Raw genomic sequence first — 15,327 nt, forward strand, 5'->3', positions numbered from 1 at the left:
GAACTAGGTTACTTATAAATGCTACCACCGAGGATATCCTTCAGATTCTTCAGAATGCTTCATGCACTCTCTGGATAGTCTGACATAACTTGCAATAAGCTGTTGCAATTGAGAGAAATAATAATAGCAATGATTTATATACAACTTTCATGTTCCAAACTAATAAATTCACTTGATCTTCACAACCACCCTTTAATGTAGCCTTATCTCCATTTTAAAATGAGGACACCAAAGCACAGCAGGTTAAGTGAGTGCCCAGAGGAAAGACATATTCATAAAATTCTCTAAAAGAAAGTTACCATGGAGATTAGCTATTTATCAAAATGATTGGTCATCTGCAAAGTTCACATTTACTGAATTATTTTTTTCTTTCACATTTTCTCAAAAGTTAAGCCAAATGTCTTATCTGCTTTATTACTTTTTTCAGAAAGTTAATCTTTTGGAGAAGATCAAAAACTGCCATGCTATCTCTTCTCTTCGAAGAAGTTAATGCATTTTTATAGAGAGACCACATGACATTTCAGTGGATTAAAGTAACATGAAGATGACCCTGAATGTGTTTCCAGCTCACCTCTGACTCATAATGTGACCTCAGGCAGAGAAATCAAATCCCCAGATCCAGAGACAACACAATGAAGTGGAAAGACAATGAATTTTGAAACTGGAAAAGACCTTGAGCTGAATGTTTGCTCCTCCCTTTCCATGGGATTTTGTCAAAGTCACTTTGCCCAGTTAAACCTGTTTTTTTTTTTACCATAAATCAAAATACTAATGCCCACTTTACTTTGGAAAAGAAACATAGTGTCATAGGTGAAAATGTCTGGCAGATGTTAGGATCTCAATAAATATTTCTTTCTTTTCTTAGAATCAGTGACTATTGTATAATCCTATGAGACACCATGGAGAATGTTATTCTGTAGCTTTAATAGCCACCATTAATGCATGGGGAACGGCAGTCATCATCATGATTTAACCATTTTGCAACATTCGTACATATCTAATCTTGAACATGTGAACAAGGCCTCAGTGTATTTTACAATGGCTCTGTTAGTTTTGATTTTGGAAGAACTGTAATAAAGGAATAGTAACTGCTTCCCAAAATACGAGAACCAAGCTACTGTTGTTCATTTTTTCTTAACTTACAATGAGACAAGGTCTTAAAAACTTAAATTGTATAAAGAAATTCAAAGATTATTTTAGAAGCTACAGGAAGCATGCTTGGTAATAAAATAAAAAACAAAACCACATTCAAGGTGGGGGAATCCCAGGGCAAAACACCAGAAAAAATTAGATTAAATTCAGAAAAAAAAGTTTGGACTAAAAACCAGGAAAATAAAGGTTAACAGGGAGGAATATCATAACAGAGAACAATTTCCAAGATGAGCAAGAAATAAAACGTTGAGTCATAGCAGGGCACACTAAAACAAACAAACAAAAAATGCCCTGAAACAGGAAAAATTATAAGCTTTTCATATAGTTTACTGAGTTTTTATTTTTCCAAATACACAAGTTTCTGTGTTGTACACTGCAACTTTCACATGATCTTTGACTGCTTAATACTTGCCAACATTAATTTTACCATTTTGCAATTATTAGTAGATCCAAATATCCACACTACCCCATCTGCAAGATTTCTGACAGTATTTAAGTTTTTCCCATGTTCAGAAAAAGTTTCTTTGTAGATGAGTCATTTTATAGGAAAAAAATATTCTCACTGCCAAATTGTAGGGTTGAAGTATACAAAGTCAATTTACTTTTCTTCCATGATTCATAGTTACCATGCTCCAGGAAAGATATATAGCTTTGAAATGGAAATTGGTAATAAAATCATCAAATGTGCTAGAGTCAAATGTCTAGTGAGCCCAATTCTAATCATACTACAAAATATTCTGCCAATATAAATATACAGTTTTTTAAGTAGTAAGAAGGTTTCCTTTAAATACTCTAAACTTTAAAATGAGAATAAAATCCAAAGAAATTATTTGGAATATCACTCTTATTTTTAAAATGTATGAATGTAATTTAAAGTTTATTCTATTTCATAATTTTCCTCAAAGTTTTCCAAAATTCCAACATATATACCCTTAGGTACACAACCAGGGTAACTAGGTAACCAAAATCAAGTGGTCCACTGTGGAATCTTCTAATCATTGGTGGACTTTATAGCTCTATACAACTAAATTCAAAGAATATTCATGAATCTCTGTCTTTTCATATATATAAATTAGAGGCCCAGTGCACGAAATTTGTGCACGGGGGGGGGGGGGGTCTCTCAGCCCGACCTACACCCTCTCCAATTCGGGAGCCCTCAGGGGATGTGCTACTGACAGCTTGGGCCCACTCCCCGTGGTTCTCTGCTCTCTGCGGGGCCTGCCTGCTCCACACCACCAGGATGGGCAAGCAGGCCCTGCTGGGTGCTGCCTGCGGGCCCCGCTTGCCTGCTTGCAGGTTGCCATGGTGACTGCCCAGCAGGCTCTGCTGGGTGCTGCCTGCAGCCCCGATTGCCTGCTCTGCGGTCTCCATGGCGACCGCCCAGCAGGCCCTGCTGTGTGCTGCCTGAGGGCCCCGATTGCCTGCTCCCCAGTTCACGGCAACTGCCCAGCAGGCCCTGCTGGGTGCTGCCTGCGGGCCCCAATTGCCTGCTCACGGTAGCCACTGCCACTGCCCAGCAAGCCCTGCTGGGTGCTGCCTACGACCCCACTTGCCTGCTGGGCTCACATTGCCGGGGTGACGCCACCAGCATCCTGCCCAGCCTCTTTGGGCACCACCATCTTTGTTGTGGAGTGATGGTTAATTTGCATATTACTCTTTTATTAGATAAGATACAGAAACTAGTTTGCCATCTAACCCAACTAATTATCAAATAGTTGAACTATTTAATTCTCATTACTTGACTAATAGGTCACATGAATGTATATAAAATTACACCTGAGCTAAGTTCTAAGAAAGAACTGTGATGCTATGGGAGATGAAGGGTAGACAGTTAAACCCTAGTCAGTTTGGCTCAGTGGATAGAGCATTGGCCCGAAGAATGAAGGGTCCTGGGCTCAATTCTGATCAAGGGCATGTACTGCAGTTGCAGACTAGATCCCTGCATGTGGGAGGCAACCAATTGATGTGTCTCTCTCACATCAATGTTTCTCTCTGTTTCTCCCCCTCCTTTCCATTGTCTCAGAGAATCAGTGGAAAAATATCCTTGGGTGAGGATTAACAACAACAACAACAACAAAGTAGACAGTCAAGGGAAGCTTTCTGAAGACCTGAGCTCAAAGGAACACTAAGGAAAGCACAACACATAAGAGGAAGCCCTTCAATGTGCTAGGTGGCATGGTAGGATGAGCCATATTCCTGGAGATGAAAGAAGAGATGGATGTATGCATATTGCACACAAGACTAGAATGATAGAATGGAGGTTATGTACACAGCTTGTGGGCCTTATGAAGGACTTTAATCTTAATCCAAGCCACTAAATCAGGGGTCACACAATCAGACTTGAGCTGTAAAAAGCTCACTTTCTACACTGTGGAGGACATATTGAAGGAAGCAAGAAAAAGTAGGAAGATCATATGGGAGCCCCCTCAAGGGAAGAGATAATGGTAGGGAGAATCTGAATCCATTCAAGGTGTATTTAGTCTAACCTGATGATGGGTTACAGAAGGTGAGGAATTTGGAAATGTGGAATGATCAGAAATCAGGCTTGTGCAGTGGATGGCTGATTAATATCACTGATTGAGTGAAGGACTCTGGGGGAAAATATAGTTTAACTGATTGCAAAATAGGAAGTAATACAAAATTTTAAAAATATTTTTATGGTCTAAGACAAATGATTTATATTTGACAATGAGAAGCTCTATGCTTCTGTGAGAGAAGAACAGAATTGCTACTTTAAATTAAAGCAAACTACACTTACTATAAATGAAATTTAATCTAAGTCTAATCCTCCTTCCCTTAGATCAGCGGTTCTCAACTGTGGGTCACGACCCCTTTAGGGGTCGAACAACCCTTTCACAGGGGTTGCCTAAGACCATCGGAAAACACATATATAATTACATATTGTTTTTGTGATTAATCACTATGCTTTAATGATGTTCAATTTGTAACAATGAAATTGGGGGTCACCACAACATGAGGAACTCTATTAAAGGGTCACGGCATTAGGAAGGTTGAGAACCACTGCCTTAGATAAAGGTGGATGGGTGATAAATACAAAGCAACATCAGTCACTTTTCATTAATAATTAGCTTTGAGCTAAGCTTATGAAAGAATAACACTGTCTACCTTTGGCAAATAATCTCTGCAGATATAGTTCAGTTCTTAGATTCACAGAATTTAATTAAATTTTGGTAAATTAACTTGTTCCCCAAGGAAGTTTACACTTAAAGTTATACCAAGCTTATTTCAAAAGAAGAATGCATACTGAGCTTATTTCAAAAGAAAAATACACAATTTTTAAATATAACAGATATCATTTTCCATAATTCTTACTTCTCAACCTAAATTTCTAATAATTATGCTTTATATTCAAAAGGAGGTGACTAATAAATAACCCCACTTCCTCTCTTGCTGCTCTGCAATAATTTTGCCATAGTACTTACCATCATCTGATATTATTTACTTATATTTAAGTTATTATTGTGAATGGATTATCTTTCTCTCCCCAGTGGACTGTGAGCTTCAATAAAGCAGGAGTTTTGTCTATTTTGTTTGCTGCTACATTTCCCTAGCCTAGAAGAGTGCCAGGAACACAGTGAAATACCCAACAAATATTATGTATATGACCAGATGAATGAAAGAATAAAAAAAATAAAGCTAAACAGACATAGAAATAATGGTGAGCAAAAGTAGGTTTACAGTAGTAATACAAATAAATAATACAATAATTGACAAATAACAATGCAAGAATAAATTTTGTGTTTCATGTACTCATGACTATAAAGCTACTTTTGCCCACTCCTGTACTTATTGAGTCTAGCTGGTCACTAATACTGAGGGCTCTAAAAATAATCATAGAAACAACCCTGCATTCCTAGAGATTACAATCAAAAGAAGACATACTATACACATGAATTTATCTTTAAAATTATAAATACCGGATGTGGAATCAAACAATTCCTTGAATAATTTAATTAAATACACAAATAACATTATTACATATATGATGTCTATGGATACATCATTATTATCTATACTAACTATAACATATAAAGTATAAGTAATCTATTTAAGAAGCATATGCGATAAATTTGGAAAGATCCATATATGAGATTTATATAAGGGGAGTGCTGGAGAACAATGACTTAGCTAGTCAACTCAGCTTTGTCTAGGAAAGCTTTATGAAAGAAGTAAATAACATTTTATTACAGAAAAGGAAGATAAACTGCCCAAGTGTAGAATAGTTCATTCGAGGCAAATGGCCCATCTTTTAGTTTATGAGCGTGACTCTCATGGGGGTGAGTGTGTGTGTTTTATACGAGTGGGCGACACTGAGACAATAAACACTTTTGCTAAGGAACCCAAATTGAGGTGAAGTGAGAGTCCAGGTAGTAACTGCTCTTTCTAGAAGGATGTTTTTATACACTTCATAATTAAACTTCCTCTTGTAATTCCCCTTTCCAAGCCAAATAATAGCCATGTCTTTGGCTTTTGTCCTAATGTATTCCAGTTCCCAGGTCTTTAATCTTCATGGCTCTCAGCCCTAAACTTCCCACAACTCTTAAACTGTGGAGTCTACAATTGGCACTTTTTCAATTAAGAGCCTGGAAATAGAAAAGCATAAAAATCTTGTCTCATGGGTTCTATTGTTCTACTACTAATTATTCACCCCCTGTCGAGCATACTCTGCAAGCCTCAGTACTAGTCTCCTCTGCCCCCTTTCCTCTGATTCTCTACCATCATTCTTGAGTATTTTAAAACATTATCTCTTGTTTGGATTACACCTGAAGTTCAGTAAATCCTCCCCCATAGCTGTTTTCTGAGTTCTATTATCTACCAGTTATTCTCTTCTGAATGAAATCCAGACCCTACACATCCCTAACATGTAGTATCCTGAACCAAATCCAAAAGCAGGACTGCCATCTTTCTTAATATAGACATTATATGTTTACTAATGATGCCAAAAGTTACATCATACTTTTAGGCATCCCCATCACATATGTTGCTTCCTTTTCACCAAGGTTAAATTTAAATAACATCTCCCAGACAAATAAGAGCCATATGTTTACTCCAGTTGAATTTCACTATGCTAAAATAGTCATCCTTCAAGTTTGTCAAAATTTTTTGGACCTTCCTGTCACCTCAAACACCAAAGCAAATCCCAAAAATAAAATCAAGAATTTAATATTCTTAAAAACCATAAAAAAGGAAAATGAATATTAAGTATCTTGAGCCCACTAAAACAAAAACACTGGAAGAAACTACAAGAGAAAAATATTTGTGGGAAAATATTACATTTATTAAAAGTAAAAACAAGATTATAAACCAAAGAAATATTTACAATTAGATAGATAGATAAAAAGAATGAATTCTCTTCATGCATAAGAAGTTCTTCTTAATTGATATATAAAATACTATAAAAATGAGTTTTTAAAAAAATGAAAAACACTTCACAAAAAACACTTCACACTTCATCAAATGTCAGACTTCAATATTCAACTACCACTGAAAATTTCTACTTGACCATCTAACATAAAAAATTAATATATCCAAACCAAATTCCTGATTTCTCTTGCCCAGTTTTCTCTATCCCATCCTTCTACATCTCATTGGAGTTTCCTTTGACTTCTCCAAAATTTACATCCAATATATCAGCAAATCCTGTCAGCTCTAAATTCAAAATATCCCCAGACTGTGAGTAGTAGTTCTTCACCTCACTACTACCATTTGGCACCCATCATCTCACTCCTGGGTTGATGAGCCTCCTGACTGATCTCGTTGCTTTTGCCCTGATCACCCTAAAATTTATTCTCAACTCAAAAGTCAGAGTAATTCCTTTTGAAATAAGTTTTATCACATTGATCCTTGACTCAGGACCCTACAATGGCTCTTGAGTTCACCCCAACTGAAAGCCAACGTCATCACAATGGCCCAAAGAACTGAACTCCATTTCTTCTCCTTTCTTCCTCCTACTTATACAGCTTCATCCCCTACTGGCCCCGTCCCTACCCCTATTTTTTTATTCACGGTTTGATAAAGTCATGTAACTCTGAAATTCCCCATCTGTGCTGACTACCACTTCTGTAAGGTTTAACCCTCCATAGTAAGCTGGCCAGCTTTGGAATCCATAGACCACTCAGAGGCACACTGAGGAAGGCGGGGATAAGGGGTGGGGAGCACTGCATCTCTAAATGTGACCTACTCTTAGGTCTATTGGTCCTGAGTCACTTCTTAAGGCCAGTGATAAGAACAATCATCGCCAGAATTCTGTAGCTTTGTCTAGCTTACCTTTCTTAGCAAATATGGTGGCCCACATGGAATCTTAGAAAATCAGAATGAAAAGAACCTGGATGCCTCTGTGTCATGTTCCCATTTTCCAGATTAAGGAATAGGAGACCCTTAGTAACAAAGCCATGTTTAAAAGCAAAGCAGAGGGCAAAACAGCCACAGGTCTCTCCACCTGCCAGCTACAGCTTTGGTTTCAGTAAAGCACTTTACGTCCTAAAAAGTAGTTAATAATGATGGAAAACAGACAGAAGAGAGCACTGTAAAAATATAAACTTCTACAGACTCCTAAAATAGTCCTGTTATATGTTTCCACATATGGCCTCCTTTTTAAAAAATCAGCGTTGTGTCTTTTTTTTTTTTAATCCTCACCCGAGGATATTTTTCCATTGATCTTTAAGAGAGAGTGGAAGAGAGAGGGAAAGACAGAGAGAAACATCGATAAGAGAGAAACACATGGATTGTTCGTCTCCTGCACGGCCCCAACCAGGGCCCAGGCTGGGGAGAAGCCTACAACCAAGGTACATGTCCTTGACCGGAATCAAACCTGGGACCCTTTGGTCTGCAGGCTGCTGCTCTATTCAGTGAGAGAAACTGGCTAGGGCCAGTGTTGTGTCTTTAATAGTTGTTCTACTCTGATTACCTAGCAGGACAGATAAATATTTTCTTGCCTCCCTTTTTATAATGATAAAAGAGTAAAATATGTTCAGGCACTGTGCTGATATAAGTTATTTAACTAATAGAGAAATGAGAAATGAGTGGAAGGATTTGAAAATAGCTCTTTAATTTTTGTGGAAGGCATTTTCCTTATGAAAATTAGTATTTCTCCAGAGTGGAATAATTTACTATTTAAAGCTTTGGTTGACTTGGCCTGGTTATAATGAGAAAGAGAGTCAAATTGCTTATTGAGGGGGGTTGCACAGAACTAAATCCAAACAAAGCAGAATTCCCTTCGAATTGTTCCATCCAAGTTTCCTTGGTCCAGATGGCTTCCATCGCCAGCCAGAGGCTCCACCCACACCTTCCCACTCCCGCTGCGCTGGCCCTGGACACACGCTAATGACCCTCAGCTGTTCTGGCTCCCAGGCTCACTTTCTCTTCCTGCCTGGCCACCCAATCTCCTATCTCCTGCAGAGAGAAGAAACTGAGGGACAGGGGATATTTAAGACAAAAGTCATGCCTCTGGGTAAACAGAATTTGGGTTAGTGTATCCGTTTTCTCTTGCTGCTATACCAAATTACCCCCAACACAGTGGCTTAAAACAATGCAGACTTCCAGTTCTGCAGATCAGAGGTCCAAAAACGGTTCTTAGGAAGCTAAACTCATAGTGTCAGGGGCTGCATTCCTTCCAGAGGTTCTAGGGAGAACCTGTTCCTTCCCTTTTCCAATTTCCAGAGCTGCCTTACTTGGATCTCTGCTTCCATCAGCACTTTTCCTTACCTGATTCTGATACCCCTGCCTCCCACTTATAAGGGACCTTGTGATTACACTTGGCCACTCAGATAAACCAGGATAATTCCTGCATCTTTAGATGCGTAATTTAATCATGCAGGCAAAGTCCTTTTTGCCATGCAAGGTACCATATTAGCAGGTCTTTAAGATCAGAATGTTACCATTATTCTGTCTACCACTGTTGGTTAGTTCTTTCTTTAGCATCAGATATCATCTAACCACATCTAACGTCTAATATTTCCTAACATCTAATACCAAATACTACATAGCTACATCTATATCTATAATAATAAAAATGTAATATGCTAATTAGACTGGATGTCATTCCAGACATCCTTCCAGACGAAGCCAGGGCTGGAGGGAAGCCTGGGTCCCGGGTGTCAGAGGGAAGCCAGTGCCGGCAGCCGGGGTAAGGAAGGCCTACTCTTGTATGAATTTCATGCATCGGGCCTCTAGTCTATACATAAAATCACATACACATACATGAAAACATGTACATGTACTGAAGGTAATGAGACAATATGTCTATGATAGCTTAAATAAGACTCAGAGCAATATCCATGATTATTGTATCAGGCTAATTGCAACAAATTTCCAGCGCTTTCATTCATTGTAAGATATTGATAAAGAAAAAAATAAATGAAGCAAACTAGAACTGATAGCCTGTGAAGGGCCTGCTAAGCACTCATCTTCAAATACTGCCCAGGACTTTTCACCACTGAGAAATATAAAAGCCTAAATAAGTTAGCAGTGTTGGGTTGTTGTGAGATGCCAGCAGATGACACCTCAGCCTGTGAAGCATGCAGCTGCCAGGAACAGAAAGTGTACATCCCAGGGAAGGGGCCTCTAGGCAAAGGAAGGCTCATATTTATAAAACTCATCTCATCCATTGTGATTATATCAGAACATACACAAGACCTCAGGCAGTATCTTTGGTGGGATTAGGAGGTGCAGTGAGAGAATGCAACAAATTCATGTGACTCTAAGTTAAAGTGAGAAAGGGATGAATTGTAAGAGACACTGCAAGGCTAATGCTGGAGATGAGAGGAGTTAAGGATAAAGGTAAAAGCGACATGTTGGGTTTGGAATCTACTCATTTCATTCTATCAAAATAGAAGCAGTCTGATGAATGTCACCCTATTTTCTGAACTACACCACCTCACTATTTCTGTACTTATTGGCTTGGTTCTCTAGCCAATATGAAGGTTTAACTACTCATGTTTTTATCCAGGATGAACTGGAACCAATGCTTTCCAACCTATCGAAAGAATTTTCTTTCTGCAAAGATCTCAAATATCCCAAATCATCATTTTTTTTCCTTCTGCTTCATCATGAAGCATGCTATAATATCTCCCATCTTTTTAAAAACCTTACTTTGGCCCTAGCTGGTTGCTTAGTGGTTAGAGCATCAGCCCACAGAACAAAGGGTTTTGGGTTCAAGTCCCAGTCAAGGGTACATACCTTGGTTGCAGGCTGGAACGCCAGCAGGGGTGGGGCCATGTGTGGGAGGCAATCAATCAATGTGTCTCTCTCATCTCTCTCTCTCTCTCTCTCTCTCTCTCTCTCTCTCTCTCTCTCTCTCTTTCTCTCTCTCTCTCTCCTCCCCACTTCCCCGCCCTCCTCATCCCTCCCTTGTGCTTTTTCTAAAAATCAATGAAAAATATTCTTGAGTGAGAAGGATTAAAAAGAAAACCACACAAACCTTCCTTTTATCCCACAGACTCCCCATGCTATTACTCCATTTCTCTGTTCCTCGTTATAGCCTTCAGAAGAAGCATCTAGTCACTGTCACCATTTTATTTCCTATTCTCTCTTGAACCCATTTCAATCTAGCTTTTGTTCTCCTCCTCCCTGAAACTCCATTTATCAAGGTCCTTAATTACCTCCACACAGCAAATCCATCTGGGCATAGAACTCATTTTTCTCAATCTCTTGATAACAATGACACAACTGATCACCCGCTTCTTGAAACTTGGCTCCTGGATTGTCACACTCTCCTGGTATTCCTCCTACTTCACTGGTCATTCTTTCCCAATTCCCTTGGCTGTATCCTCTCCTTTTTTTCTCTGTAAGAGAGCCCTAAGCTCAGTCCACTGCCACCTTCTCTTCTCCAGTTATTTGTACTTATTCCCTAAATAATCTCATCTACTCTGGTGGCTTTAGATATATCCACATGCTAAAGTTTCCCAAGTGTGTATTTTCATTCTCAAACATATCCATGAAATCAAGATTCCTATATCTAATATCCTAGGAGACAACTTTAGCATGTCCAAAAATGCAATTTCTATTTCCTCTGCAAAACTTACATCTCCCAAGTATTGCTCAGCTCAGTAAATGGCACCATAATTCACCCAGTTGCTCAAGCTCTAATCTGCTAAGTCTTCCTTGACTCTTTTTCTCCTGCTTCACATGTAACTTAACAGAAATAATCATCAGTTTTACATTAAAAAACAATCTAGAATCTGACCACTTCTCTTCCCCACCACCACATCACTCTAGTCCAAGCCACTCTTATGTCTCAGGATACTGGTATAAACATTCTGATAGTAACTTACCTGTAAACATTTGCCAAAAATGCTCTAAAGTGGACCTGCTTTATGTTTCTTTAACTCATGAATGCCCCTTAAGTTCTCTTGAACCTTAGAGGATATTATTTTTTTGGCAAATTGTAAGTGTACAGAAGTGCATTCATTCTTAGGAAAATAATATAACCTTAAAAAGAATTTTAATGAATAAAATAAACTGATGAACAAAATAGATCCAGAGACAGAAGCATGGACCAGATTATTGAATCTCAGAGGGAAGGTGGGGGGAGGGTGGGTGGAAATAGATCAACCAAAGACCTTGTATGCACATATTCATAACCCATGGACACAGATAATTGGGTGGTGAAGGCCTGGGGCACGGGGCAGGGAAGGCTAGAAGTGGTCAATGGGGGAAGAAATAGGACATAGGTAATCATTTCAACAATAAGGATTTAAAGTAGAGTTTTAATTTGCATGAGAGAATTTCAATCTAAAATGAAACTGGAAGATATAAAATGGAAAATCTCATGCATGTGCAGAAAAATAAAACTTAAAGGAATGAGAAACTGATTTCCCATAAATGCCTGATTTACAGAAAACTGAGAATGTTAGAACTTTCTTAAATGATAAAAACTTGATCAGGGGTTGCCTCATATCGACCTTGGTAAGTTTTGCTCATGGTTCCCAGAGGCATGAACAAAACTGGCTGGATTGAGCTTTGCTTGTATGAAGACTGGTTTTTGCCTGCTTGAGGAATTTTCAACACTAATCTCCATTTGTTCATGATTTTAACTGAACTCTTCCCTCTTTACATTCCTTCTCCACAAATATCAAACCCTCAAGAGACTTGGTACAGCTTGTGTGTCCTGAATTACAATTCCTCTACTATTCCCAAATAAACATGTCTTTTTGACAATTCTGAGCTTGACCTAATTTATCTCTATTTAGGTCAACCCTTGGGAATTTCCATAGATGTGAAGGGAAAATATAAAAGGATTTCTGAAAATAACTAAATATTGATACTAAGAATTCACTGAACAAGTTTTTAAATGTTGCAGAGATGTATGCAATTTTGAAGTATAATACCTAAAAAATCACTAGAATGCTAATTCTACTGACCAAGCCAGCCTGGATGCTCCCCTCAGCTTGACTAAACTTCAGACTGGCTTCTTCTTGACCCTAGGCCTGCCTTTCCTGAGAAGATTTACTTTGGAAAATTCGTAATTGTAAATTCTTTACCTGCCCCTTTGAGTTGTAAATCTTTTTAAAAACCTTCTTAACTAACTTTACAACTAGTAAGGAAGATCCTTCTCAAGGACCAGCCCTTTGCAATGTAGTCTTCAAAAAAGATAAGTGTCTGCATCTGTCAGTCTCTGTGGGAGGGCAGTACCCTAACTTCCATGGATGCCACTTAGCTAACACAGATGGCAGATGGCTTACTTACCTACTGAGGAAAATGTCTGCCAAACTCAGGATAACTCAAGTTGCTCCATCCCACTGATCAACCTCCCCTCCCGCCCCCCAAAGTCCTCCAGTACTTTTCCACTAGCTCACCCCAGCACTCAAAAATCCACCCTCCTTTTGTTTGAGCTGAGTGGAGTTCAACCTCTCTCGCCTATTCCAATAGTCTTAGATAGAGTCTCCCTTGCCTGTTTAACTTTGCCAGGTGAAATTTTATCTTTGACACTATAATCCCAGGACTGGAGATGACTAAGCTTTCAGTACTCACAGGCTTACCATCTTGACCAGGCTGTCCAGGGTAGCCAGGGTTCCCAGGCCGTCCAGGGTCACCCTAGAGAGGAAGAAACACTTCTCAATACAAAACAACCAACTATATTGGTGCAGTCAGAGCCCATCAAGGTTCAGAGCCAATTCCATTAAAGGCAGCTATTTGTTATGTTAAAAACAAACAAACAGAATTCCTATATTCTAAATGCCTAGCTTAACGAATAAAGGCTTTTTAGTATGTAAAACTTACAGTGATTTATTTGTGTGCGACTACCAGGTATAATAGGTAAAGTACATTTCCCTGATGTAAAATGTTAATATTTAAAACAGGGTACACTTTTAGAATTCTAAAAAAATGATTAAGTATCATAGCAAATACAGTTTCAATGAGAGTAATATTTCACTCATTGTCTACAGACTTAATTCTATTCTACATGTTATACTACAGATATCACTGACCTATGATATAATGAGTCAATTCATAATTATTAAGAAAAAACAGTTAAAAGCCATGTGATCTTACACATGGGACTCACATTTAAAGCTGCACAACAGTCATTTCTTTAAATCCAGTCAATGTGCCTCTTTGCCTATATTTAGAATGTCATTGAACATGCTAAAATTCTAAAACTTGAATACTTTTATGAGAGTGAGGCCCAAGCCAAACAACCCTTAGTCTTTTAGTACATGTAATACCTAAGAAATGAAGAAATGACCTTTGCTCTCACAAACCAGAGATCTTCAAAGAACATTATTCTGTACAACATGGCAATGAGCCCAGGCACATTCTATGGAACTCTAGACTGTTGTGCAATGGCCAGTACTGACCATTAAGAGGATCACCACCCTTAAAACAAAACAAGGAAAGCAACATTTTTTTTGAGGTAAGGTTGTTTTATAATTTAACTCTAAGAAATACTTCACAAATCTATCTATAATAATAAAAGGGTAATATGCTAATTAGACCAGGTGTCTTCCAGACGTCATTCCGGGTATCCTTCCTGATGAAGCTGGGGCAGCCCAGGTCCTGTGTGCCTGCGGGCGGTCCGAGGGAAGCTGGTAAGGCAGCCCAGGTCCCAGGTGCCGGAGGGAAGCCAGTGCCGGCAGCCAGGGGAAGGAAGGCCTACTCTTGCAGGAATTTTCGTGCATCAGGCCTCTAATATATATATAAGCCTAAGTGACTGAATGACCGAACAACCGAATGACCCGTCGGCTGGTTGCTATTATGCACACTGACCACCAGGGGGCATATGTTCAATGCAGGAGCTGCCCCCTGGTGGTCAGTGCGCTCTCACAGCCAACCTCCCGAGGCAGGCCAAACTTCTGCGCCCCCGCACCCCCATCAGCCCTGATCACTGGCCAGGCCTAGGGACCCTACCCATGCACAAATTTGTGCACCAGGCCTCTAGTAATTTCATATTCATATCTATTACTGAGTTCATGAGGTCCACGTGGGACATCTTGCCAAAAACACAAAGTCTTGGCCATCAGTACCAATAAATTCCTGCACAGAGACAACTGATTTTCAACTCAATAATTCTTCACTATTTTCAGCAAGAAATCATTCACACAGAACCCCAGTGATTATATATTAACTAAGGTTACTTCCACAGAGCCAGCTTTGCTGGTTGGAAATACTACTTCAGGCTACTGGCTAGGGAGATTTGTTCCTGAAACTAAACAGGAAAAATGGAAAGAACTGTGTGAACTCAATAAAGGAGCCAATGAACAAGGGATGGGCTCTTCACTTAGGAGTCGCCCAAGAGGCTCAGTATAAGAAAAGGTTGAAAAAAGGAAAATGTCATTTTTTAAAGAGAGAAGCACTGTAAATCTAGAGAGAAAAATAATGCTGAAACATTTAATGTCTTGCTAAGAAGGCATAATTTGAAATTCGGATCCAAGGATTCCAGTGTTAACTAAGAAGCAACATTCTGTCTCTCTAGAGTGCTAGAATGTTTCTCTCCTGATTTTCAGGGGATCCCCATTAATCTCTAGCCTCCCTGCCATCCTTCTCTATCCATGTTCATGTTGGACTCACTGCCTTTCAATAAATTCCATTGTTCTTTTCCTCCTGGAAGAAGATTTTCTTCCCTTTCTATGTAAGAGTCATTACGCCAAAATGTGCTGTCACTGCACCTTCCTTGTAACTCCATTTCCTCCTGATGTCTTTTTCTATTGAAATGCT

At 39.0% G+C, this 15,327-nt stretch overlaps 1 protein-coding gene across 1 annotated transcript in view; it reads right to left on the minus strand.

The window, feature by feature from the left end:
• The window catches only part of COL21A1 (collagen type XXI alpha 1 chain), a 110,030-nt gene that overhangs the window by 66,624 nt on the left and 28,079 nt on the right, over positions 1-15,327 (minus strand). The window contains 1 exon segment of the mRNA XM_023755568.1: positions 13,144-13,206. Within this exon segment, the coding sequence (XP_023611336.1) occupies positions 13,144-13,206 (63 nt within the window).

The sequence above is a fragment of the Myotis lucifugus genome, unplaced genomic scaffold, assembly GCF_000147115.1.
Source record: "Myotis lucifugus unplaced genomic scaffold, Myoluc2.0 scaffold_80, whole genome shotgun sequence".
Taxonomy (NCBI): domain Eukaryota; kingdom Metazoa; phylum Chordata; class Mammalia; order Chiroptera; family Vespertilionidae; genus Myotis; species Myotis lucifugus.